The following is a 25923-nucleotide window of genomic DNA, read 5'->3' on the forward strand; positions in this document are numbered from 1 at the left end:
TGTATCTGACCCTGGTACCTCTACCAGCCTGCTGTATCTGACCCTGGTACCTCTACCAGCCTGCTGTGTCTGACCCTGGTACCTCTACCAGCCTGCTGTATCTGACCCTGGTACCTCTACCAGCCTGCTGTATCTGACCCTGGTACCTCTACCAGCCTGCTGTATCTGACCCTGGTACCTCTACCAGCCTGCTGTATCTGACCCTGGTACCTCTACCAGCCTGCTGTATCTGACCCTGGTACCTCTACCAGCCTGCTGTATCTGACCCTGGTACCTCTACCAGCCTGCTGTATCTGACCCTGGTACCTCTACCAGCCTGCTGTATCTGACCCTGGTACCTCTACCAGCCTGCTGTATCTGACCCTGGTACCTCTACCAGCCTGCTGTGTCTGACCCTGGTACCTCTACCAGCCTGCTGTATCTGACCCTGGTACCTCTACCAGCCTGCTGTATCTGACCCTGGTACCTCTACCAGCCTGCTGTATCTGACCCTGGTACCTCTACCAGCCTGCTGTGTGTGGAGAATCCAAAACTGTGTTTCATTGACTCTGTGTACAAGTGTTTTGTCTGTCTATTCAGAGTTGAAAGCGCCTGTGAAAATTAATTGTGTTTTGAATGTGGCTGCAGGTTACAAAGTAAGAGGTGAGTGAGTGTGTTGGATGGGGGAAGTGACTCAGAGAAGGTGAACCTCTACTCACTTCCTATATGTCGAGCTGTGGTGTGTGTGTGTGTGTGTGTGTGTTGGATGGGGGAAGTGACTCAGAGAAGGTGCACCTCTACTCACTTCCTATATGTCGAGCTGTGGTGTGTGTGTGTGTGTGTGTGTGTGTGTGTGTGTGTGTGTGTGTGTGTGTGTGTGTGTGTGTGTGTGTCCTATGGTTGTTCTGACTGATTCCCCTGCAACAAACATTTAGACTAGAATACCACCTGTTAGGGCAGTCTGTAGTAGTGTTGTAGTAACGTTGTAGTAGTGTTGTAGTTGTAACATGACTCAAAGCGTAGTCTGTAGTAAGGTTGTAGTAATGTTGTAGTAAAGTTGTCGTTGTAACATGTCTATAGTAAGGTTGTAGTAATGTTGTAGTAAAGTTGTAGTTGTAACATGTCTATAGTAAGGTTGTAGTAATGTTGTAGTAAAGTTGTAGTTGTAACATGTCTCAAAGGGCAGTCTGTAGTAAGGGGCAGTCATGTTGTAGTAGTGTTGTAGTAAAGTTGTAGTTGTAACATGTCTGTAGTAATGTTGTAGTAAAGTTGTAGTTGTAACATGTCTGTAGTAAGGTTGTAGTAGTATTGTAGTAAAGTTGTAGTTGTAACATGTCTGTAGTAAGGTTGTAGTAATGTTGTAGTAAGGTTGTAGTTCTAACATGTCTGTAGTAAGGTTGTAGTAGTGTTGTAGTAACATTGTAGTTGTAACATGTCTCAGAAGGGCAGTCTGTAGTAAGGTTGTAGTTGTAACATGTCTGTAGTAAGGTTGTAGTAGTGTTGTAGTAACATTGTAGTTGTAACATGTCTCAAAGGGCAGTCGATAAATGGGCTGGACGATAAATCCATATCAATAATTATCGAGGTAATTACTTCCCTCAATAACCAAATAAAAATGTTTAGATTCATTTTTCGATAATGTCGATATAGAATAATTAGGTACAGCAGTCCATTTCACCTCTGACGCAGTAGGAAGGTGCAGAGAAGTGACGAGGCACGTGGAGAAATATACGCCCACTAAAAACCACTTAGCACCTCGAGTGATGGAGTAGCCACTATTAACCACTAAATGAGGGATGGAGTAGCCACTATTAACCACTAAATGAGTGATGGAGTAGCCACTATTAACCACTAAATGAGTGATGGAGTAGCCACTATTAACCACTAAATGAGTGATGGAGTAGTCACTATTAACCACTAAATGAGTGATGGAGTAGCCACTATTAACCACTAAATGAGTGATGGAGTAGCCACTATTAACCACTAAATGGGTGATGGAGTAGCCACTATTAAGCACTAAATGAGTGATGGAGTAGCCACTATTAACCACTAAATGAGTGATGGAGTAGCCACTATTAACCACTAAATGAGTGATGGAGTAGCCACTATTAACCACTAAATGAGTGATGGAGTAGCCACTATTAACCACTAAATGGGTGATGGAGTAGCCACTATTAACCACTAAATGAGTGGTGGAGTAGCCACTATTAACCACTAAATGAGTGATGGAGTAGCCACTATTAACCACTATTAACCACTAAATGAGTGATGGAGTAGCCACTATTAACCACTAAATGAGTGATGGAGTAGCCACTATTAACCACTAAATGGGTGATGGAGTAGCCACTATTAACCACTAAATGAGTGATGGAATAGCCACTATTAACCACTATTAACCACTAAATGAGTGATGGAGTAGCCACTATTAACCACTAAATGAGTGATGGAGTAGCCACTATTAACCACTATTAACCACTAAATGAGTGATAAGTAGCCACTATTAACCACTAAATGAGTGATGGAGTAGCCACTATTAACCACTAAATGGGTGATGGAGTAGCCACTATTAACCACTAAATGAGTGATGGAGTAGCCACTATTAACCACTAAATGAGTGATGGAGTAGACACTATTAACCACTAAATGGGTGATGGAGTAGCCACTATTAACCACTAAATGAGTGATGGAATAGCCACTATTAACCACTATTAACCACTAAATGAGTGATGGAGTAGCCACTATTAACCACTAAATGAGTGATGGAGTAGCCACTATTAACCACTATTAACTAATTAATTAAATGAGTGATGTCAGTGAAACAGTGGATATATTGTGGTAATTAGACTGGGTACCACCTGATATATTGTGGTAATTAGACTGGGTACCACCTGTTAGAGTGTGGTAGTTAGACTGGGTAGAGGTTAGAGGTTGGAGGGAGAGAGGTTGGAGGGAGAGAGGTTGGAGGGAGAGAGGTTGGAGGGAGAGAGGTTGGAGGGAGAGAGGTTGGGGGGGAGAGGTTGGAGGAGAGAGGTAGAGAGGTTGGAGGTAGAGAGGTTGGAGGTAGAGAGGTTGGAGGTAGAGAGGTTGGAGGGAGAGAGGTTGGAGGGAGAGAGGTTGGAGGGAGAGAGGTTGCAGGGAGAGAGCCTTCCTATTCCCTGTGTCCTACATTAGACCAGAGCCTCTTGACTAAAGCTGTGTCCAACATTAGACCAGAGCCTCTTGACTAAAGCTGTGTCCAACATTAGACCAGAGCCTCTTGACTAAAGCTGTGTCCAACATTAGACCAGAGCCTCTTGACTAAAGCTGTGTCCAACATTAGACCAGAGCCTCTTGACTAAAGCTGTGTCCAACATTAGACCAGAGCCTCTTGACTAAAGCTGTGTCCAACATTAGACCAGAGCCTCTTGACTAAAGCTGTGTCCAACATTAGACCAGAGCCTCTTGACTAAAGCTGTGTCCAACATTAGACCAGAGCCTCTTGACTAAAGCTGTGTCCTATATTAGACCAGAGCCTCTTGACTAAAGCTGTGTCCAACATTAGACCAGAGTCTCTTGACTAAAGCTGTGTCCAACATTAGACCAGAGCCTCTTGACTAAAGCTGTGTCCAACATTAGACCAGAGCCTCTTGACTAAAGCTGTGTCCAACATTAGACCAGAGCCTCTTGACTAAAGCTGTGTCCAACATTAGACCAGAGCCTCTTGACTAAAGCTGTGTCCAACATTAGACCAGAGCCTCTTGACTAAAGCTGTGTCCAACATTAGACCAGAGCCTCTCGACTAAAGCTGTGTCCAACATTAGACCAGAGCCTCTTGACTAAAGCTGTGTCCAACATTAGACCAGAGCCTCTTGACTAAAGCTGTGTCCTATATTAGACCAGAGCCTCTTGACTAAAGCTGTGTCCAACATTAGACCAGAGCCTCTTGACTAAAGCTGTGTCCAACATTAGACCAGAGCCTCTTGACTAAAGCTGTGTCCAACATTAGACTAGAGTCTCTTGACTAAAGCTGTGTCCAACATTAGACCAGAGCCTCTTGACTAAAGCTGTGTCCTACATTGTCCCTCCTGTTTCTAATGTTCTGGTTGAACATCAGGGAGAACGGTCCTTTAGACACAGAACATAGCCAGTCGTATGTCGTTAGATAACCTCCCTCTCTCTCCCTCCAAACTCTCCCCCCTAACTGCAAAGTTCCCTGTTTTAAAGATGTGTTCTGTGTTCTAAAGATGTGTTCTGTGTTCTAAAGATGTGTTCTGTGTTCTAGGGGTAAGGGGTCAGAGGTGAGGATGGCAGGAGCCTCAGTGAAGGTGGCAGTACGCGTGCGACCTTTCAACTCCCGGGAGACCAGCCGAGATGCCAAGTGTGTTATACAGATGCAGGGAAACTCCACCTGTAAGTAACACACACACACACACACCACACACCACACACCACACACACACACACACACACAGTCACGATTCCCCCAAGGTGTGCATATGGATTTAAAAGCATATGATTGGTGAAGACTTTGGCTGGAGGGAGTTTTCAACATTGGTAAACCCATGTGAGAAAGTGTGCAAGTATGCACTCCAGGAGAAGTGTGTGACCCTGGGTTCAGCAACTCTGAACAGTCTGCTCAACCTTGCTCTGTTTGGCTACTGTCTGCAATTGACTGTGTACAACACACACTGAGCATTTGCCTAAATCCCACAGTTGAGGTCTGGTTGTTCTCCGGGTGATTTGCATAACCATCTAGAGAGAGGGATGGTCTAGTCCAGAATAACCCCTCTAGAGAGAGATGGTCTAGTCCAGAATACCCCCCTCTAGAGAGAGATGGTCTAGTCCAGAATACCCCCATCTAGAGAGATGGTCTAGTTCAGAATACCCCCATCTAGAGAGAGATGGTCTAGTCCAGAATACCCCAATCTAGAGAGAGATGGTCTAGTCCAGAATACCCCCCTCTAGAGAGAGATGGTCTAGTCCAGAATACCCCCCTCTAGAGAGAGATGGTCTAGTCCAGAATACCCCCCTCTAGAGAGAGATGGTCAAGTCCAGAATACCCCCCTCTAGAGAGAGATGGTCTAGTTCAGAATACCCCCCTCTAGAGAGAGATGGTCAAGTCCAGAATACCCCCCTCTAGAGAGAGATGGTCAAGTCCAGAATACCCCCCTCTAGAGAGAGATGGTCTAGTCCAGAATACCCCCATCTAGAGAGATGGTCTAGTCCAGAATACCCCCCTCTAGAGAGAGATGGTCTAGTCCAGAATACCCCCCTCTAGAGAGAGATGGTCTAGTCCAGAATACCCCCATCTAGAGAGAGATGGTCTAGTCCAGAATACCCCCCTCTAGAGAGAGATGGTCTAGTCCAGAATACCCCCATCTAGAGAGAGATGGTCAAGTCCAGAATACCCCCCTCTAGAGAGAGATGGTCAAGTCCAGAATACCCCCCTCTAGAGAGAGATGGTCAAGTCCAGAATACCCCCCTCTAGAGAGAGATGGTCTAGTCCAGAATACCCCCATCTAGAGAGAGATGGTCTAGTTCAGAATACCCCCTCTAGAGAGAGATGGTCTAGTCCAGAATACCCCCATCTAGAGAGAGATGGTCTAGTCCAGAATACCCCCATCTAGAGAGAGATGGTCTAGTTCAGAATACCCCCTCTAGAGAGAGATGGTCTAGTCCAGAATACCCCCATCTAGAGAGAGATGGTCTAGTCCAGAATACCCCCATCTAGAGAGAGATGGTCTAGTCCAGAATACCCCCATCTAGAGAGAGATGGTCTAGTTCAGAATACCCCCTCTAGAGAGAGATGGTCTAGTCCAGAATACCCCCATCTAGAGAGAGATGGTCTAGTCCAGAATACCCCCCTCTAGAGAGAGATGGTCAAGTCCAGAATACCCCCATCTAGAGAGAGATGGTCTAGTCCAGAATACCCCCCTCTAGAGAGAGATGGTCTAGTTCAGAATACCCCCCTCTAGAGAGAGATGGTCTAGTCCAGAATACCCCCCTCTAGAGAGAGATGGTCTAGTTCAGAATACCCCCCTCTAGAGAGAGATGGTCTAGTTCAGAATACCCCCATCTAGAGAGAGATGGTCTAGTCCAGAATACCCCCCTCTAGAGAGAGATGGTCTAGTCCAGAATACCCCCCTCTAGAGAGAGATGGTCAAGTCCAGATCAAATTCAAGTGTTATTTATTCAGAACATTTCAGACATGGAAACACAATGTGCTTCACAGGAAGAAAACATCAAACAGGAAAAAACCATCAAACAGGCAAAGCCTCAATACAGGATTAAGATCCTACCGGCTCCGACGCTCGTCTTATGTGGCAGGGCTTGCAAACTATTACAGACTACAAAGGGAAGCACAGCCGAGAGCTGCCCAGTGACACGAACCTACCAGACGAGCTAAATTACTTATCTGCTGGCTTTGAGGCAAGCAACACTGAGACATACATGAGAGCATCAGCTGTTCCGGACGATGGTGTGATCACGCTCTCCGTAGCCGATGTGAGTAAGACCTTGAAACAGGTCAACATTCACAAGGCTGCGGGGCCAGACGGATTACCAGGACTTGTGCTCCGGGCATGTGCTGACCAACTGGCAGGTGTCTTCACTGACATGTCCCTGATTGAGTCTGTAATACCAAAATGTTTCAAGCAGACCACCATAGTCCCTGTGCCCAAGAACACAAAGGCAACCTGTCTAAATGACTACCGACCCGTAGCACTCACGTTGGTAGCCATGAAGTGCTTTGAAAGGCTGGTAATGGCCCACATCAACACCATTATCCCAGAAACCCTAGACCCACTCGAATTTGCATACCACTCAAACAGATCCACAGATGATGCCATCTCTATTGCACTCCACACTGTCCTTTCCCACCTGGACAAAAGGAACACCTACGTGAGAATGCTGTTCATTGACTACAGCTCAGCGTTCAACACCATAGTTCCCACAAAGCTCATCACTAAGCTAAGGACCCTGGGACTAAACGCCTCACTCTGTATACTACTCCCTTCACAGAACAGCGCGAACTGGCTCTAACCAGAATAGAAAGAGGAGTGGGAGGCCCCTGTTGCACAACTGAGCAAGAGGGACAAGTACATTAGTGTCTAGTTTGAGAAACAGACGCCTCACAAGTCCTCAACTGGCAGCTTCATTAAATAGTACCCGCAACGTCAACAGTGAAGAGGCAACTCCAGGATGCTGCCCTTCTAGGCAGAGTTCCTCTGTCCAGTGTCTGTGTTCTTTTGCTCATCTTAATCTTTTATTTTTCTTGGCCAGTCTGATATGGCGTTTTCTTGGCAACTCTGCCTAGAAGGGCGGCATCCCCAATTTCCATATGAACCCTGAAGATAAAACAGGTCACTGGCTGAAGTTCTGATTTTCTCTATTTTTGCATGTTTTTGATTGTCAATGTTATCAGATCTTCAACCAAAACACCAAATAAAATATTAGATAGAGGGAACAAAAATTATAATAAATGTGTACGTATTTATTTAACAAAGTTATGCAAAACTTCCCCTGTGTTAAAAAGCCCCCTTACTCTCAATAACTGGTGGTGCCACTTCCCCCTTACTCTCAATAACTGGTGGTGCCACTTCCCCCTTACTCTCAATAACTGGTGGTGCCACTTTCCCCTTACTCTCAATAACTGGTGGTGCCACTTCCCCCTTACTCTCAATAACTGGGGGTGCCACTTCCCCCTTACTCTCAATAACTGGTGGTGCCACTTTCCCCTTACACTCAATAACTGGTGGTGCCACTTCCCCCTTACTCTCAATAACTGGTGGTGCCACTTCCCCTTACACTCAATAACTGGTGGTGCCACTTCCCCCTTACTCTCAATAACAGGTGGTGCCACTTCTCCCTTACTCTCAATAACTGGTGGTGCCACTTCCCCCTTACTCTCAATAACTGGTGCGGCCACTTCCCCCTTACACTCAATAACTGGTGGTGCCACTTCCCCCTTACACTCAATAACTGGGGGTGCCACTTCCCCCTTACACTCAATAACTGGGGGTGCCACTTTCCCCTTACTCTCAATAACTGGTGGTGCCACTTTCCCCTTACTCTCAATAACTGGTGGTGCCACTTTCCCCTTACTCTCAATAACTGGTGGTGCCACTTCCCCCTTACACTCAATAACTGGTGGTGCCATTTTCCCCTTACTCTCAATAACTGGTGGTGCCGCTTCCCCCTTACACTCAATAACTGGTGGTACCACTTACCCCTTACTCTCAATAACTGGTGGTGCTGCTTCCCCCTTACACTCAATAACTGGTGGTACCGCTTCCCCCTTACTCTCAATAACTGGTGGTGCCGCTTCCCCCTTACACTCAATAACTGGTGGTGCCGCTTCCCCCTTACACTCAATAACTGGTGGTGCCGCTTCCCCCTTACACTCAATAACTGGTGGTGCCACTTCCCCCTTACACTCAATAACTGGTGGTGCCACTTCCCCCTTACACTCAATAACTGGTGGTGCCACTTCCCCCTTACTCGCAATAACTGGTGGTGCCACATCCCCCTTACACTCAATAACTGGTGGTGCCACTTCCCCCTTACACTCAATAACTGGTGGTGCCACTTTACCCTTACTCTCAATAACTGGTGGTGCCACTTCCCCCTTACACTCAATAACTGGTGGTGCCACTTCCCCCTTACACTCAATAACTGGGGGTGCCACTTTACCCTTACCCTCAATAACTGGTGGTGCCACTTCCCCCTTACACTCAATAACTGGTGGTGCCATTTTCCCCTTACTCTCAATAACTGGTGGTGCCGCTTCCCCCTTACACTCAATAACTGGTGGTACCACTTCCCCCTTACTCTCAATAACTGGTGGTGCCGCTTCCCCCTTACACTCAATAACTGGTGGTGCCGCTTCCCCCTTACACTCAATAACTGGTGGTGCCGCTTCCCCCTTACACTCAATAACTGGTGGTGCCACTTCCCCCTTACACTCAATAACTGGTGGTGCCACTTCCCCCTTACACTCAATAACTGGTGGTGCCACTTCCCCCTTACTCGCAATAACTGGTGGTGCCACATCCCCCTTACACTCAATAACTGGTGGTGCCACTTCCCCCTTACACTCAATAACTGGTGGTGCCACTTTACCCTTACTCTCAATAACTGGTGGTGCCACTTCCCCCTTACACTCAATAACTGGTGGTGCCACTTCCCCCTTACACTCAATAACTGGGGGTGCCACTTTACCCTTACCCTCAATAACTGGTGGTGCCACTTCCCCCTTACACTCAATAACTGGTGGTGCCATTTTCCCCTTACTCTCAATAACTGGTGGTGCCGCTTCCCCCTTACACTCAATAACTGGTGGTACCACTTCCCCCTTACTCTCAATAACTGGTGGTGCCGCTTCCCCCTTACACTCAATAACTGGTGGTACCACTTCCCCCTTACTCTCAATAACTGGTGGTGCCGCTTCCCCCTTACACTCAATAACTGGTGGTGCCGCTTCCCCCTTACTCGCAATAACTGGTGGTGCCATATCCCCCTTACACTCAATAACTGGTGGTCCCACTACCCCCTTACACTCAATAACTGGTGGTGCCACTTCCCCCTTACACTCAATAACTGGTGGTGCCACTTCCCCCTTACTCGCAATAACTGGTGGTGCCACATCCCCCTTACACTCAATAACTGGTGGTGCCACTTCCCCCTTACACTCAATAACTGGTGGTGCCACTTTACCCTTACTCTCAATAACTGGTGGTGCCACTTCCCCCTTACACTCAATAACTGGGGGTGCCACTTTACCCTTACTCTCAATAACTGGTGGTGCCACTTCCCCCTTACACTCAATAACTGGTGGTGCCACTTCCCCCTTACACTCAATAACTGGGGGTGCCACTTTACCCTTACCCTCAATAACTGGTGGTGCCACTTCCCCCTTACACTCAATAACTGGTGGTGCCACTTCCCCCTTACACTCAATAACTGGGGGTGCCACTTCCCCTTACACTCAATAACTGGTGGTGCCACTTCCCCCTTCCACTCAATAACTGGTGGTGCCACTTCCCCCTTACTCTCAATAACTGGTGGTGCCACTTCCCCCTTACACTCAATAACTGGTGGTGCCACTTCTCCCTTACTCTCAATAACTGGTGGTGCCATTTTCCCCTTACTCTCAATAACCTGGGGTGCCACTTCCCCCTTACACTCAATAACTGGTGGTGCCACTTCCCCCTTCCACTCAATAACTGGTGGTGCCACTTCCCCCTTACTCTCAATAACTGGTGGTGCCACTTCCCCCTTACACTCAATAACTGGTGGTGCCACTTCCCCCTTACACTCAATAACTGGTGGTGCCACTTCTCCCTTACTCTCAATAACTGGTGGTGCCACTTCCCCCTTACTCTCAATAACTGGTGGTGCCACTTCCCCCTTACACTCAATAACTGGTGGTGCCATCTTTAGTTGCAATGACTCCAACCAAACACTTCCTGTAGTTGTTGATCAGTCTCTCACATCACGGTGGAGGAATTTCACTCCCCTTCTCTCTGTAGGGTACACTCCTCCACTCCCCTTCTCTCTGTAGGGTACACTCCTCCACTCCCCTTCTCTCTGTAGGGTACACTCCTCCACTCCCCTTCTCTCTGTAGGGTACACTCCTCCACTCCCCTTCTGTCTGTAGGGTACACTCCTCCACTCCTCTTCTCTCTGTAGGGTACACTCCTCCACTCCTCTTCTCTCTGTAGGGTACACTCCTGAGTGTGTGTGTGTGTCTGAGTGTGTGTGTGTGTGTTCAGGGTGAGGCTGAGTGTGTGTGTGTGTCTGAGTGTGTGTGTGTGTTCAGGGTGAGGCTGAGTGTGTGTGTGTGTCTGAGTGTGTGTGTGTGTTCAGGGTGAGGCTGAGTGTGTGTGTGTGTCTGAGTGTGTGTGTGTGTTCAGGGTGAGGCTGAGTGTGTGTGTGTGTGTGTGTGTGTGTTCAGGGTGAGGCTGAGTGAGTCAGGCTCTCTGTGTTGCATCAGAGTTCCAGAGATCAAAGCAAAGCACCCTCTCTGAGCCTATAAATAAACCCTGGCTGTGTGTGTGTCTGAGTGTGTGTGTCTGAGTGTGTGTGTCTGAGTGTGTGTGTCTGAGTGTGTGTGTCTGAGTGTGTGTGTGTCTGAGTGTGTGTGTGTCTGAGTGTGTGTGTCTGAGTATGTGTGTCTGAGTATGTGTGTCTGAGTGTGTGTGTGTCTGAGTGTGTGTGTGTCTGAGTGTGTGTGTGTCTGAGTGTGTGTGTGTCTGAGTGTGTGTGTGTGTCTGAGTGTGTGTGTCTGAGTGTGTGTGTGTGTGTCTGAGCGTGTGTCTGTGTGTGTGTGTCTGTGTGTGTGTGTGTCTGAGTGTGTGTGTGTCTGAGTGTGTGTGTGTGTGTGTGTGTGTGTGTGTCTGAGTGTGCGTTTGTGTGTGTCTGTGTGTGTGTGTGTCTGCGTATGTGTGTGTCTGAGAGTGTGTGTGTGTCTGCGTGTGTGTGTGTGTGTCTGAGAGTGTGTGTGTCTGCGTGTGTGTGTGAGTGAGTGTATGTGTGAGTGAGTGTGTGAGTGAGTGAGTCTGTGTGTGTCTGTGTGTGTGTGTGTGTGTGTGTGTGTGTCTGAGAGTGTGTGTGTGTGTCTGAGAGTGTGTGTGTGTCTGAGAGTGTGTGTGTCTGAGTGTGTGTGTGTGTGTGTGTGTGTGTGTGTGTGTGTGTCTGAGAGTGTGTCTGAATGTGTATGTGTGTGTCTGAGAGTGTGTCTGAGAGTGTGTCTGAGAGTGTGTCTGTGTGTGTGTGTGTGTGTGTGTGTGTGTGTGTGTGTGTGTGTGTGTGTGTGTGTCTGAGAGTGTGTGTGTGTGTCTGAGAGTGTGTGTGTGTGTGTGTGTGTGTGTGCCTGAGTGTGTGTCTGAGTGTGTGTCTGAGTGTCATATGCGTCCCATGGAACAGGCCTCCGCAGCAATCCCAGAATTCCTGTGCCAGTCATGTGACCCTAGAGTCTGTTATTTTTGCACATTCAGTTTGAAGGGCGTTATGGTTTATGTTGAGGTTAGGGTCTGAGTGAGGGGGTTAGAGGGTGTGTGTTGAGGTTAGGGTCTGAGCTAGGGCGTTAGAGGGTGTGTGTTGAGGTTAGGGTCTGAGCTAGGGGGTTAGAGGGTGTGTGTTGAGGTTAGGGTCTGAGCTAGGGCGTTAGAGGGTGTGTGTTGAGGTTAGGGTCTGAGCTAGGGCGTTAGAGGGTGTGTGTTGAGGTTAGGGTCTGAGCTAGGGGGTTAGAGGGTGTGTGTTGAGGTTAGGGTCTGAGCTAGGGGGTTAGAGGGTGTGTGTTGAGGTTAGGGTCTGAGCTAGGGGGTTAGAGGGTGTGTGTTGAGGTTAGGGTCTGAGCTAGGGGGTTAGAGGGTGTGTGTTGAGGTTAGGGTCTGAGCTAGGGCGTTAGAGGGTGTGTGTTGAGGTTAGGGTCTGAGCTAGGGGGTTAGAGGGTGTGTGTTGAGGTTAGGGTCTGAGCTAGGGGGTTAGAGGGTGTGTGTTGAGGTTAGGGTCTGAGCTAGGGCGTTAGAGGGTGTGTGTTGAGGTTAGGGTCTGAGCTAGGGCGTTAGAGGGTGTGTGTTGAGGTTAGGGTCTGAGCTAGGGCGTTAGAGGGTGTGTGTTGAGGTTAGGGTCTGAGCTAGGGCGTTAGAGGGTGTGTGTTGAGGTTAGGGTCTGAGCTAGGGCGTTAGAGGGTGTGTGTTGAGGTTAGGGTCTGAGCTAGGGCGTTAGAGGGTGTGTGTTGAGGTTAGGGTCTGAGCTAGGGCGTTAGAGGGTGTGTGTTGAGGTTAGGGTCTGAGCTAGGGCGTTATGGTTTATGTTGAGGTTAGGGTCTGAGCTAGGGGGTTATGGTTTATGTTGAGGTTAGGGTCTGAGCTAGGGCGTTAGAGGGTGTGTGTTGAGGTTAGGGTCTGAGCTAGGGGGTTAGAGGGTGTGTTGAGGTTAGGGTCTGAGCTAGGGGGTTATGGTTTATGTTGAGGTTAGGGTCTGAGCTAGGGGGTTAGAGGGTGTGTGTTGAGGTTAGGGTCTGAGCTAGGGGGTTAGAGGGTGTGTGTTGAGGTTAGGGTCTGAGCTAGGGGGTTAGAGGGTGTGTGTTGAGGTTAGGGTCTGAGCTAGGGGGTTAGAGGGTGTGTGTTGAGGTTAGGGTCTGAGCTAGGGGGTTATGGTTTATGTTGAGGTTAGGGTCTGAGCTAGGGGGTTAGAGGGTGTGTGTTGAGGTTAGGGTCTGAGCTAGGGGGTTAGAGGGTGTGTGTTGAGGTTAGGGTCTGAGCTAGGGCGTTAGAGGGTGTGTGTTGAGGTTAGGGTCTGAGCTAGGGGGTTAGAGGGTGTGTGTTGAGGTTAGGGTCTGAGCTAGGGGGTTAGAGGGTGTGTGTTGAGGTTAGGGTCTGAGCTAGGGCGTTAGAGGGTGTGTGTTGAGGTTAGGGTCTGAGCTAGGGCGTTAGAGGGTGTGTGTTGAGGTTAGGGTCTGAGCTAGGGCGTTAGAGGTGTGTGTTGAGGTTAGGGTCTGAGCTAGGGCGTTAGAGGGTGTGTGTTGAGGTTAGGGTCTGAGCTAGGGCGTTAGAGGGTGTGTGTTGAGGTTAGGGTCTGAGCTAGGGCGTTAGAGGGTGTGTGTTGAGGTTAGGGTCTGAGCTAGGGCGTTAGAGGGTGTGTGTTGAGGTTAGGGTCTGAGCTAGGGCGTTATGGTTTATGTTGAGGTTAGGGTCTGAGCTAGGGGGTTATGGTTTATGTTGAGGTTAGGGTCTGAGCTAGGGCGTTAGAGGGTGTGTGTTGAGGTTAGGGTCTGAGCTAGGGGGTTAGAGGGTGTGTTTGAGGTTAGGGTCTGAGCTAGGGGGTTATGGTTTATGTTGAGGTTAGGGTCTGAGCTAGGGGGTTAGAGGGTGTGTGTTGAGGTTAGGGTCTGAGCTAGGGGGTTAGAGGGTGTGTGTTGAGGTTAGGGTCTGAGCTAGGGGGTTAGAGGGTGTGTGTTGAGGTTAGGGTCTGAGCTAGGGGGTTAGAGGGTGTGTGTTGAGGTTAGGGTCTGAGCTAGGGGGTTATGGTTTATGTTGAGGTTAGGGTCTGAGCTAGGGGGTTAGAGGGTGTGTGTTGAGGTTAGGGTCTGAGCGAGGGGGTTATGGTTTATGTTGAGGTTAGGGTCTGAGCTAGGGGGTTATGGTTTATGTTGAGGTTAGGGTCTGAGCTAGGGGGTTATGGTTTATGTTGAGGTTAGGGTCTGAGCTAGGGGGTTATGGTTTATGTTGAGGTTAGGGTCTGAGCTAGGGGGTTATGGTTTATGTTGAGGTTAGGGTCTGAGCTAGGGGGTTATGGTTTATGTTGAGGTTAGGGTCTGAGCTAGGGGGTTATGGTTTATGTTGAGGTTAGGGTCTGAGTGAGGGGGTTATGGTTTATGTTGAGGTTAGGGTCTGAGCTAGGGCGTTAGAGGGTGTGTGTTGAGGTTAGGGTCTGAGCTAGGGGGTTAGAGGGTGTGTGTTGAGGTTAGGGTCTGAGCTAGGGGGTTAGAGGGTGTGTGTTGAGGTTAGGGTCTGAGCTAGGGCGTTAGAGGGTGTGTGTTGAGGTTAGGGTCTGAGCTAGGGGGGTTAGAGGGTGTGTGTTGAGGTTAGGGTCTGAGCTAGGGCGTTATGGTTTATGTTATGGTTTAACCTGTGTGTTGAGGTTAGGGTCTGAGCTAGGGGGTTAGAGGGTGTGTGTTGAGGTTAGGGTCTGAGCTAGGGGGTTAGAGGGTGTGTGTTGAGGTTAGGGTCTGAGCTAGGGGGGTTAGAGGGTGTGTGTTGAGGTTAGGGTCTGAGCTAGGGGGTTAGAGGCTGTGTGTTGAGGTTAGGGTCTGAGCTAGGGGGTTAGAGGGTGTGTGTTGAGGTTAGGGTCTGAGCTAGGGGGTTAGAGGTGTGGTGTTGAGGTTAGGGTCTGAGCGAGGGGGTTATGGTTTATGTTGAGGTTAGGGTCTGAGCTAGGGGGTTAGAGGGTGTGTGTTGAGGTTAGGGTCTGAGCTAGGGGGTTAGAGGGTGTGTGTTGAGGTTAGGGTCTGAGCTAGGGCGTTAGAGGGTGTGTGTTGAGGTTAGGGTCTGAGCTAGGGCGTTAGAGGGTGTGTGTTGAGGTTAGGGTCTGAGCTAGGGCGTTAGAGGGTGTGTGTTGAGGTTAGGGTCTGAGCTAGGGCGTTAGAGGGTGTGTGTTGAGGTTAGGGGTCTGAGCTAGGGCCGTTATAGGGTGTGTGTTGAGGTTAGGGTCTGAGCTAGGGCGTTAGAGGGTGTGTGTTGAGGTTAGGGTCTGAGCTAGGGCGTTAGAGGGTGTGTGTTGAGGTTAGGGTCTGAGCTAGGGGTTATGGTTTATGTTGAGGTTAGGGTCTGAGCTAGGGGGTTATGGTTTATGTTGAGGTTAGGGTCTGAGCTAGGGCGTTAGAGGGTGTGTGTTGAGGTTAGGGTCTGAGCTAGGGGGTTAGAGGGTGTGTTGAGGTTGAGGGTCTGAGCTAGGGGGTTATGGTTTATGTTGAGGTTAGGGTCTGAGCTAGGGGGTTAGAGGGTGTGTGTTGAGGTTAGGGTCTGAGCTAGGGGGTTAGAGGGTGTGTGTTGAGGTTAGGGTCTGAGCTAGGGGGTTAGAGGGTGTGTGTTGAGGTTAGGGGTCTGAGCTAGGGGGTTAGAGGGTGGTGTGTTGAGGTTAGGGTCTGAGCTAGGGGGTTATGGTTTATGTTGAGGTTAGGGTCTGAGCTAGGGGGTTAGAGGGTGTGTGTTGAGGTTAGGGTCTGAGCGAGGGGGTTATGGTTTATGTTGAGGTTAGGGTCTGAGCTAGGGGGTTATGGTTTATGTTGAGGTTAGGGTCTGAGCTAGGGGGTTATGGTTTTATGTTGAGGTTAGGGTCTGAGCTAGGGGGTTATGGTTTATGTTGAGGTTAGGGTCTGAGCTAGGGGGTTATGGTTTATGTTGAGGTTAGGGTCTGAGCTAGGGGGTTATGGTTATATGTTGAGGTTAGGGTCTGAGCTAGGGGGTTATGGTTTATGTTGAGGTTAGGGTCTGAGCTAGGGGGTTATGGTTTATGTTGAGGTTAGGGTCTGAGTGAGGGGGTTATGGTTTATGTTGAGGTTAGGGTCTGAGCTAGGGCGTTAGAGGGTGTGTGTTGAGGTTAGGGTCTGAGCTAGGGCGTTAGAGGGTGTGTGTTGAGGTTAGGGTCTGAGCTAGGGGGTTAGAGGGTGTGTGTTGAGGTTAGGGTCTGAGCTAGGGCGTTATGGTTTATGTTATGGTTTAACCTGTGTGTTGAGGTTAGGGTCTGAGCTAGGGGGTTAGAGGGTGTGTGTTGAGGTTAGGGTCTGAGCTAGGGGGTTAGAGGGTGTGTGTTGAGGTTAGGGTCTGAGCTAGGGGGTTAGAGGGTGTGTGTTGAGGTTAGGGTCTGAGCTAGGGGGTTAGAGGCTGTGTGTTGAGGTTAGGGTCTGAGCTAGGGGGTTAGAGGGTGTGTGTTGAGGTTAGGGTCTGAGCTAGGGGGTTAGAGGGTGTGTGTTGAGGTTAGGGTCTGAGCGAGGGGGTTATGGTTTATGTTGAGGTTAGGGTCTGAGCTAGGGGGTTAGAGGGTGTGTGTTGAGGTTAGGGTCTGAGCTAGGGGGTTAGAGGGTGGGTGTTGAGGTTAGGGTCTGAGCTAGGGCGTTAGAGGGTGTGTGTTGAGGTTAGGGTCTGAGCTAGGGCGTTAGAGGGTGTGTGTTGAGGTTAGGGTCTGAGCTAGGGCGTTAGAGGGTGTGTGTTGAGGTTAGGGTCTGAGCTAGGGCGTTAGAGGGTGTGTGTTGAGGTTAGGGTCTGAGCTAGTGGCGTTATAGGTGTGTGTTGAGGTAGGGTCTGAGCTAGGGCGTTAGAGGTGTGTGTTGAGGTTAGGGTCTGAGCTAGGGCGTTAGAGGGTGTGTGTTGAGGTTAGGGTCTGAGCTAGGGGGTTAGAGGGTGTGTGTTGAGGTTAGGGTCTGAGCTAGGGGGTTAGAGGGTGTGTGTTGAGGTTAGGGTCTGAGCTAGGGGCGTTAGAGGGTGTGTGTTGAGGTTAGGGTCTGAGCTAGGGCGTTAGAGGGTGTGTGTTGAGGTTAGGGTCTGAGCTAGGGCGTTAGAGGGTGTGTTGTTGAGGTTAGGGTCTGAGCTAGGGCGTTAGAGGGTGTGTGTTGAGGTTAGGGTCTGAGCTAGGGCGTTAGAGGGTGTGTGTTGAGGTTAGGGTCTGAGCTAGGGCGTTAGAGGGTGTGTGTTGAGGTTGGGTCTGAGCTAGGGCGTTAGGAGGGTGTTGTTGAGGTTAGGGTCTGAGCTAGGGCGTTAGAGGGTGTGTGTTGAGGTTAGGGTCTGAGCTAGGGCGTTATGGTTTATGTTGAGGTTAGGGGTCTGAGCTAGGGGGTTATGGTTTAATGTTGAGGTTAGGGTCTGAGCTAGGGCGTTAGAGGGTGTGTGTTGAGGTTAGGGTCTGAGCTAGGGGGTTAGGACGGGTTGTGTTGAGGTTAGGGTCTGAGCTAGGGGGTTATGGTTTATGTTTGAGGTTAGGTCTGAGCTAGGGGGTTAGAGGTGTGTGTTGAGGTGAGGGTCTGAGCTCCGGGGGTTAGAGGGTGTGTGTTGAGGTTAGGGTCTGAGCTAGGGGGTTAGAGGGTGTGTGTTGAGGTTAGGGTCTGAGCTAGGGGGTTAGAGGGTGTGTGTTGAGGTTAGGGTCTGAGCTAGGGGGTTATGGTTTATGTTGAGGTTAGGGTCTGAGCTAGGGGGTTAGAGGGTGTGTGTTGAGGTTAGGGTCTGAGCGAGGGGGTTATGGTTTATGTTGAGGTTAGGGTCTGAGCTAGGGGGTTATGGTTTATGTTGAGGTTAGGGTCTGAGCTAGGGGGTTATGGTTTATGTTGAGGTTAGGGTCTGAGCTAGGGGGTTATGGTTTATGTTGAGGTTAGGGTCTGAGCTAGGGGGTTATGGTTTATGTTGAGGTTAGGGTCTGAGCTAGGGGTTATGGTTTATGTTGAGGTTAGGGTCTGAGCTAGGGGGTTATGGTTTATGTTGAGGTTAGGGTCTGAGCTAGGGGGTTATGTTTATGTTGAGGTTAGGGTCTGAGTGAGGGGGTTATGGTTTATGTTGAGGTTAGGGTCTGAGCTAGGGCGTTAGCGGGTGTGTGTTGAGGTTAGGGTCTGAGCTAGGGGGTTAGAGGGTGTGTGTTGAGGTTAGGGTCTGAGCTAGGGGGTTAGAGGGTGTGTGTTGAGGTTAGGGTCTGAGCTAGGGCGTTAGAGGGTGTGTGTTGAGGTTAGGGTCTGAGCTAGGGGGTTAGAGGGTGTGTGTTGAGGTTAGGTCTGAGCTAGGGCGTTATGGTTTATGTTATGGTTTAACCTGTGTGTTGAGGTTAGGGTCTGAGCTAGGGGGTTAGAGGGTGTGTGTTGAGGTTAGGGTCTGAGCTAGGGGGTTAGAGGGTGTGTGTTGAGGTTAGGGTCTGAGCGAGGGGGTTATGGTTTATGTTGAGGTTAGGGTCTGAGCTAGGGGTTAGAGGGTGTATGTTGAGGTTAGGGTCTGAGCTAGGGGGTTAGAGGTGTGTGTTGAGGTTAGGGTCTGAGCTAGGGCGTTAGAGGGTTGTGTTGAGGTTAGGGTCTGAGCTAGGGGGCGTTAGAGGGTGTGTGTTGAGGTTAGGGTCTGAGCTAGGGCGTTAGAGGGTGTGTGTTGAGGTTAGGGTCTGAGCTAGGGCGTTAGAGGGTGTGTGTTGAGGTTAGGGTCTGAGCTAGGGCGTTATAGGGTGTGTGTTGAGGTTAGGGTCTGAGCTAGGGCGTTAGAGGGTGTGTGTTGAGGTTAGGGTCTGAGCTAGGGCGTTAGAGGGTGTGTGTTGAGGTTAGGGTCTGAGCTAGGCTTTAGAGGGTGTGTGTTGAGGTTAGGGTCTGAGCTAGGGGCGTTAGAGGGTGTGTGTTGAGGTTAGGGTCTGAGCTAGGGCGTTATGGTTTATGTTGAGGTTAGGGTCTGAGCTAGGGGTTATGGTTTATGTTGAGGTTAGGGTCTGAGCTAGGGCGTTAGAGGGTGTGTGTTGAGGTTAGGGTCTGAGCTAGGGGTTAGAGGGTGTGTTGAGGTTAGGGTCTGAGCTAGGGGGTTATGGTTTATGTTGAGGTTAGGGTCTGAGCTAGGGGGTTAGAGGGTGTGTGGGTTGAGGTTAGGGTCTGAGCTAGGGGGTTAGAGGTGTGTGTTGAGGTTAGGGTCTGAGCTAGGGGGTTAGAGGGTGTGTGTTGAGGTTAGGGTCTGAGCTAGGGGGTTAGAGGGTGTGTGTTGAGGTTAGGGTCTGAGCTAGGGGGTTATGGTTTATGTTGAGGTTAGGGTCTGAGCTAGGGGGTTAGAGGGTGTGTGTTGAGGTTAGGGTCTGAGCGAGGGGGTTATGGTTTATGTTGAGTTAGGGTCTGAGCTAGGGGGTTATGGTTTATGTTGAGGTTAGGGTCTGAGCTAGGGGGTTATGGTTTATGTTGAGGTTAGGGTCTGAGCTAGGGGTTATGGTTTATGTTGAGGTTAGGGTCTGAGCTAGGGGGTTATGGTTTATGTTGAGGTTAGGGTCTGAGCTAGGGGGTTATGGTTATGTTGAGGTTAGGGTCTGAGCTAGGGGGTTATGGTTTATGTTGAGGTTAGGGTCTGAGCTAGGGGTTTAGAGGGTGTGTGTGTTGAGGTTAGGGTCTGAGCGAGGGGGTTATGGTTTATGTGAGGTTAGGGTCTGAGCGAGGGGGTTATGGTTTATGTTGAGGTTAGGGTCTGAGCTAGGGGCGTTATGGTTTATCTTGAGGTTAGGGTCTGAGCTAGGGCTTTAGAGGGTGTGTGTTGAGGTTAGGGTCTGAGCGAGGGGGTTATGGTTTATGTTGAGGTTAGGGTCTGAGCTAGGGCGTTATGGTTTATCTTGAGGTTAGGGTCTGAGCTAGGGCGTTATGGTTTATCTTGAGGTTAGGGTCTGAGCTAGGGCGTTAGAGGGTGTGTGTTGAGGTTAGGGTCTGAGCGAGGGGGTTATGGTTTATGTTGAGGTTAGGGTCTGAGCGAGGGGGTTATGGTTTATGTTGAGGTTAGGGTCTGAGCTAGGGCGTTAGAGGGTGTGTGTTGAGGTTAGGGTCTGAGCTAGGGGGTTAGAGGGTGTGTGTTGAGGTTAAGGTCTGAGCTAGGGGGTTAGAGGGTGTGTGTTGAGGTTAGGGTCTGAGCTAGGTGTTTGTTCAGGAAACACAACCCTAACCCCCAGGCCTTTATCAACACTGTGTGTGTCTCTGTCTGTACTACTGTGTGTGTGGACTAACGCCTGCCTGTCCTCTTCAGGCATCTCCAACCCCAAACAGCCCAAGAATGAAGGCAAGAGTTTCACACCTTCGACTACTCTCTTACTGGTCACACACTACGGTGAGATTCTCTCTCTCAGTGAGCCCAAGGACCCACAGTTTCCGTCTTCTTCATAGTAAATCTGGTAACTGTGTGTCCATGTTGTGTCCTGTCTCCCCAGGCGGAGGATGAGAGATTTGCCTCCCAGAGACAAGTCTATAAGGACATCGGAGAGGAAATGCTGCTTCATGCTTTTGAAGGATACAATGTCTGTATCTTCGCCTACGGACAGACCGGTTGGTTCACCATCTAGCTATACCGTAGATACTATACTGTAGATACTATACTGTAGATACTATACCGTAGATACTATACTGTAGATACTATACTGTAGATACTATACCGTAGATACTATACTGTAGATACTACTCATGATATATTGACCTGTCTATTGTAGATACTACTCATGATATATTGAATGTTGTTCTGCTGTTTGTTATATTGTTATTGTTACTCATGATATATTGAGATGTTGTTCTGCTGTTTGTTATGTTGTTATTGTAATTCATGATATATTGAGATGTTGTTCTGCTGTTTGTTATGTTGTTATTGTAATTCATGATATATTGAGATGTTGTTCTGCTGTTTGTTATGTTGTTATTGTAATTCATGATATATTGAGATGTTGTTCTGCTGTTTGTTATGTTGTTATTGTAATTCATGATATATTGAGATGTTGTTCTGCTGTTTGTTATGTTGTTATTGTAATTCATGATATATTGAGATGTTGTTCTGCTGTTTGTTATGTTGTTATTGTTACTCATTATATATTGAGATGTTGTTCTGCTGTTTGTTATGTTGTTATTGTAATTCATGATATATTGAGATGTTGTTCTGCTGTTTGTTATGTTGTTATTGTTACTCATTATATATTGAGATGTTGTTCTGCTGTTTGTTATGTTGTTATTGTAATTCATGATATATTGAATGTTGTTCTGCTGTTTGCTATGTTTCCAGGAGCAGGGAAGAGTTACACCATGATGGGAAGACAGGAAGAGGGACAGGAGGGGATCATTCCCCAGGTAACTGACCCCTGACCTCTGACACATCTATATCATCATTCTGATATACCTCATAGTCATGTTCATTTAAACAGCTAAACTGAACTGAATTTAACACTTTTATTATAAATTATTTATATTGTTATCCGTCTCTCTCCCATCCCCCTCTCTCTCTGTCTCTCNGGGTCTGAGCGAGGGGGTTATGGTTTATGTTGAGGTTCAGGGTCTGAGCTAGGGCGTTATGGTTTATCTTGAGGTTAGGGTCTGAGCTAGCTTTAGAGGTGTGTTTTGAGGTTAGGGTCTGAGCGAGGGGTTATGGTTTATGTTGAGGTTAGGGTCTGAGCTAGGCGTTATGGTTTATCTTGAGGTTAGGGTCTGAGCTAGGGCGTTATGGTTTATCTTGAGGTTAGGGTCTGAGCTAGGGCGTTAGAGGGTGTGTGTTGAGGTTAGGGTCTGAGCGAGGGGGTTATGGTTTATGTTGAGGTTAGGGTCTGAGCGAGGGGGTTATGGTTTATGTTGAGGTTAGGGTCTGAGCTAGGGCGTTAGAGGGTGTGTGTTGAGGTTAGGGTCTGAGCTAGGGGGTTAGAGGGTGTGTGTTGAGGTTAAGGTCTGAGCTAGGGGGTTAGAGGGTGTGTGTTGAGGTTAGGGTCTGAGCTAGGTGTTTGTTCAGGAAACACAACCCTAACCCCCAGGCCTTTATCAACACTGTGTGTGTCTCTGTCTGTACTACTGTGTGTGTGGACTAACGCCTGCCTGTCCTCTTCAGGCATCTCCAACCCCAAACAGCCCAAGAATGAAGGCAAGAGTTTCACCTTCGACTACTCTTACTGGTCACACACTACGGTGAGATTCTCTCTCTCAGTGAGCCCAAGGACCCACAGTTTCTCTCTTCTTCATAGTAAATCTGGTAACTGTGTGTCCATGTTGTGTCCTGTCTCCCCAGGCGGAGGATGAGAGATTTGCCTCCCAGAGACAAGTCTATAAGGACATCGGAGAGGAAATGCTGCTTCATGCTTTTGAAGGATACAATGTCTGTATCTTCGCCTACGGACAGACCGGTTGGTTCACCCATCTAGCTATACCGTAGATACTATACTGTAGATACTATACTGTAGATACTATACCGTAGATACTATACTGTAGATACTATACTGTAGATACTATACCGTAGATACTATACTGTAGATACTACTCATGATATATTGACCTGTCTATTGTAGATACTACTCATGATATATTGAATGTTGTTCTGCTGTTTGTTATATTGTTATTGTTACTCATGATATATTGAGATGTTGTTCTGCTGTTTGTTATTTGTTATTGTAATTCATGATATATTGAGATGTTGTTCTGCTGTTTGTTATGTTGTTATTGTAATTTCATGATATATGAGATGTTGTTCTGCTGTTTGTTATGTTGTTATTGTTAATCATGATATATTGAGATGTTGTTCTGCTGTTTGTTATGTTGTTATTGTAATTCCATGATATATGAGATGTTGTTCTGCTGTTTGTTATGTCTGTTATTGTAATTCATGATATATGAGAATGTTGTTCTGTCTGTTAGTTATGTTGTTATTGTTACTCATTTAATATTGAGATGTAATGTTCTGCTGTTTTTATGTTGTTATTGGTAATTCATGATATATTGAGATGTTGTTCTTGCCTGTTGTTATGTTTTATTGTATACTCATTATATATTGAGATTGTTGTCTGCTGTTTGTAATGTTGTTATTGTAATTCCTGATATATTGAATGTTGTTCTGCCTGTTTGGCTAATGTTTGCGGCAGGAGCAGGGAAGAGTTACACAATGAATGGGGAAGACAGGAAGAGGGACAGGAGGGGATCATTCCCCAGGTAACTGACCCCTGACCTCTGACACATCTATATCATCATTCTGATATACCTCATAGTCATGTTCATTTAAACAGCTAAACTGAACTGAATTTAACACTTTTATTATAATTATTTATATTGTTATCCCGTCTCTCTCCCATCCCCCTCGCTCTCTGTCTCTTCTCTCCCATCCCCTCTCTCTCTCTCTCTCCCATCCCCCTCTCTCTTCGTCTCTCCTCCTCTCTCCCATCCCCCTCTCTCTCTCCATCCCCCTCTCTCTCTGTCTCTCTCCCATCCCCCTCTCTCTCCCATCCCCCTCTCTCTCTGTCTCTCTCCACCCCCCTCTCTCTCTGTCTCTCCCCTTCCCCCTCCCCTCTCTGTTCTCTCTCTCTCCCATCCCCTCTCTCTCTCCATCCCCCCTCTCTCTCTGTCTTCTCCCATCCCCCTCTCTCTCCCATCCCCTCTCTCTCTGTCTCTCCCATCCCCTCTCTCTCTGTCTCCTCCCCATCCCCTCTCTCTCTGTCTCTCTCCTCATCCCCCTCTCTCTCTCGTCTCTCCCCCATCCCCCTCTCTCTCTGTCTCTCCCACACCCCCTCTCTCTCTGTCTCTCCACCATCCCCCTCTCTCTCTGTCTCTCCCCATCCCCTCTCTTCATCTCTCTCCCCATCCCCCTCTCTCTGTCTCTCTCCCATCCCCCTCTCTCTCTGTCTCTCCCCATCCCCTCTCTCTTCTGTCTGTCTGCTCCCATCCCCCTCTCTCTCTGTCTCTTCTCTCCCATCCCCTCTCTCTCTTTCTCTCTCCCATCCCCCTCTCTCTCCTGTCTCTCTCCCATCCCTCTCTCTGTCTCTCTCCCATCCCTCTCTCTCTGTCTCTCTCCCCATCCCCCTCTCTCTCTGTCTCTCTCCCATCCCCCTCTCTCTCTGTCTCTCTCCCATCCCCCTCTCTCTCTGTCTCTCTCCCATCCCCCTCTCTCTCTGTCTCTCTCCATCCCTCTCTCTCTGCTCTCTCCCATCCCCCTCTCTCTCTGTCTCTCTCCCATCCCCCTCTCTCTCTGTCTCTCCCATCCCCCTCTCTCTCTCTCTCTCCCATCCCTCATCTGTCTCTCTCCCATCCCCCTCTCTCTCTGTCTCTCTCCCATCCCCTCTCTCTCTGTCTCTCTCCCATCCCCCTCTCTCTCTGGTCTCTCCCCCATCCCCCTTCCTATCTCTGTCTCTCTCCATCCCCCTCTCTCTCTGTCTCTCTCCCATCCCCCTCTCTCTCTGTCTCTCTCCCCATCCCCCCTCTCTCTCTGTCTCTCTCCCATCCCCCTCTCTCTCTGTCTCTCTCCCATCCCCCTCTCTCTTGTCTCTCTCCGCAATCCCCCTCTCTCTCTCTGTCTCTCTCCCCATCCCCTCTCTCTCTGTCTCTCTCCCATCCCCCTCTCTCTCTGTCTCTCCCCATCCCCCTCTCTCTCTGTCTCTCTCCCATCCCCCCTCTCTTCATCTCTCTCCCCATCCCCTCTCTCTCTGTCTCTCTCCCATCCCCTCTCTCTCTGTCTCTCCCATCCCCCTCTCTCTCTGTCTCTCTCCATCCCCCTCTCTCTCTGTTCCTCTCCCATCCCCCTCTCTCTCTGTCTCTCTCCATCCCGCTCTCTTCATCTCTCTCCCCATCCCCTCTCTCTCTGTCTCTCTCCCATCCCGCTCTCTTCATCTCTCTCCCCCATCCCCCTCTCTCTCTGTCTCTCTCCCCATCCCGCTCTCTTCATCTCTCTCCCATCCCCCTCTCTCTCTGTCCTGCTCTCCCCATCCCGCTCTCTCTCTGTCTCTCTCCCCATCCCCCTCTCTCTCTGTCTCTCTCCCCATCCCCCTCTCTCTCTGTCTCTCTCTCCCCATCCCCCTCTCTCTCTGTCTCTCTCCCCCATCCCCCTCTCTCTCTGTCTCTCTCTCCCCATCCCCTCTCTCTCTGTCTCTCTCCCATCCCGCTCTCCTCTCTGTCTCTCTCCCATCCCCTCTCTCTCTGTCTCTCCCCATCCCCTCTCTCTCTGTCTCTCTTCCCCATCCCGCTCTCATTCATCTCCTCTCCATCCCCTCTCTCTCTGTCTCTCTTCCATCCCACTCTCTCTCTGTCTCTCTCCCATCCGCTCTCTCTCTGTCTCTCTCCCATCCCCTCTCTCTCTGTCTCTCCCCATCCCCCTCTCTCTCTGTCTCTCTCCCATCCCGCTCTCTTCATCTCTCTCCCATCCCCTCTCCTCTGTCTCTCTCCCCATCCGCTCTCTTCATCTCTCTCCCCATCCCCCTCTCTCTCTGTCTCTCTCCCATCCACTCTCTTCATCTCTCTCCCCATCCCCCTCTCTCTCTGTCTCTCTCTCCCATCCCCCTCTCTCTCTCCTCTCCCCATCCCCCCTCTCTCTCTGTCTCTCTCCCATCCCGCTCTCTCTCTGTCTCTCTCCCATCCCACTCTCTCTCTGTCTCTCTCCCCATCCCCCTCTCTCTCTGTCTCTCTCCCATCCCACTCTCTCTCTGTCTCTCTCCCATCCCCCTCTCTCTCTGTCTCTCTCCCATCCCCCTCTCTCTCTGTCTCTCTCCCATCCCCCTCTCTCTCTGTCTCTCCCATCCCCTCTCTCTCTGTCTCTCTCCCATCCCCCTCTCTCTCTGTCTCTCTCCCATCCCCCTCTCTCTCTGTCTCTCCCATCCCCCTCTCTCTCTGTCTCTCTCCCATCCCACTCTCTCTCTGTCTCTCTCCCCATCCCCCTCTCTCTCTGTCTCTCTCCATCCCCCTCTCTCTCTGTCTCTCTCCCATCCCGCTCTCTTCATCTCTCTCCCCATCCCCCTCTCTCTCTGTCTCTCTCCCATCCCGCTCTC

At 49.3% G+C, this 25923-nt stretch overlaps 1 protein-coding gene and 1 long non-coding RNA gene across 2 annotated transcripts in view; both read left to right on the forward strand.

Moving 5' to 3' along the window:
* The window catches only part of kif1ca (kinesin family member 1C, a), a 134924-nt gene that overhangs the window by 19568 nt on the left and 89433 nt on the right, over positions 1-25923 (forward strand). Inside the window, 5 exon segments of the mRNA XM_031791496.1 lie at positions 4241-4368; positions 22014-22090; positions 22191-22305; positions 23038-23060; positions 23063-23104. Coding sequence (XP_031647356.1) covers positions 4263-4368; positions 22014-22090; positions 22191-22305; positions 23038-23060; positions 23063-23104 — 363 coding nt within the window. The 5' untranslated portion in view covers positions 4241-4262.
* On the forward strand, positions 20044-21769 carry LOC116353893 (uncharacterized). Its single transcript, XR_004203252.1, has 3 exons — positions 20044-20078; positions 21444-21464; positions 21693-21769. It is a non-coding gene; the product is annotated as an uncharacterized LOC116353893 (long non-coding RNA).

This window comes from Oncorhynchus kisutch, linkage group LG16 (genome assembly GCF_002021735.2).
Source record: "Oncorhynchus kisutch isolate 150728-3 linkage group LG16, Okis_V2, whole genome shotgun sequence".
NCBI lineage: Eukaryota > Metazoa > Chordata > Actinopteri > Salmoniformes > Salmonidae > Oncorhynchus > Oncorhynchus kisutch.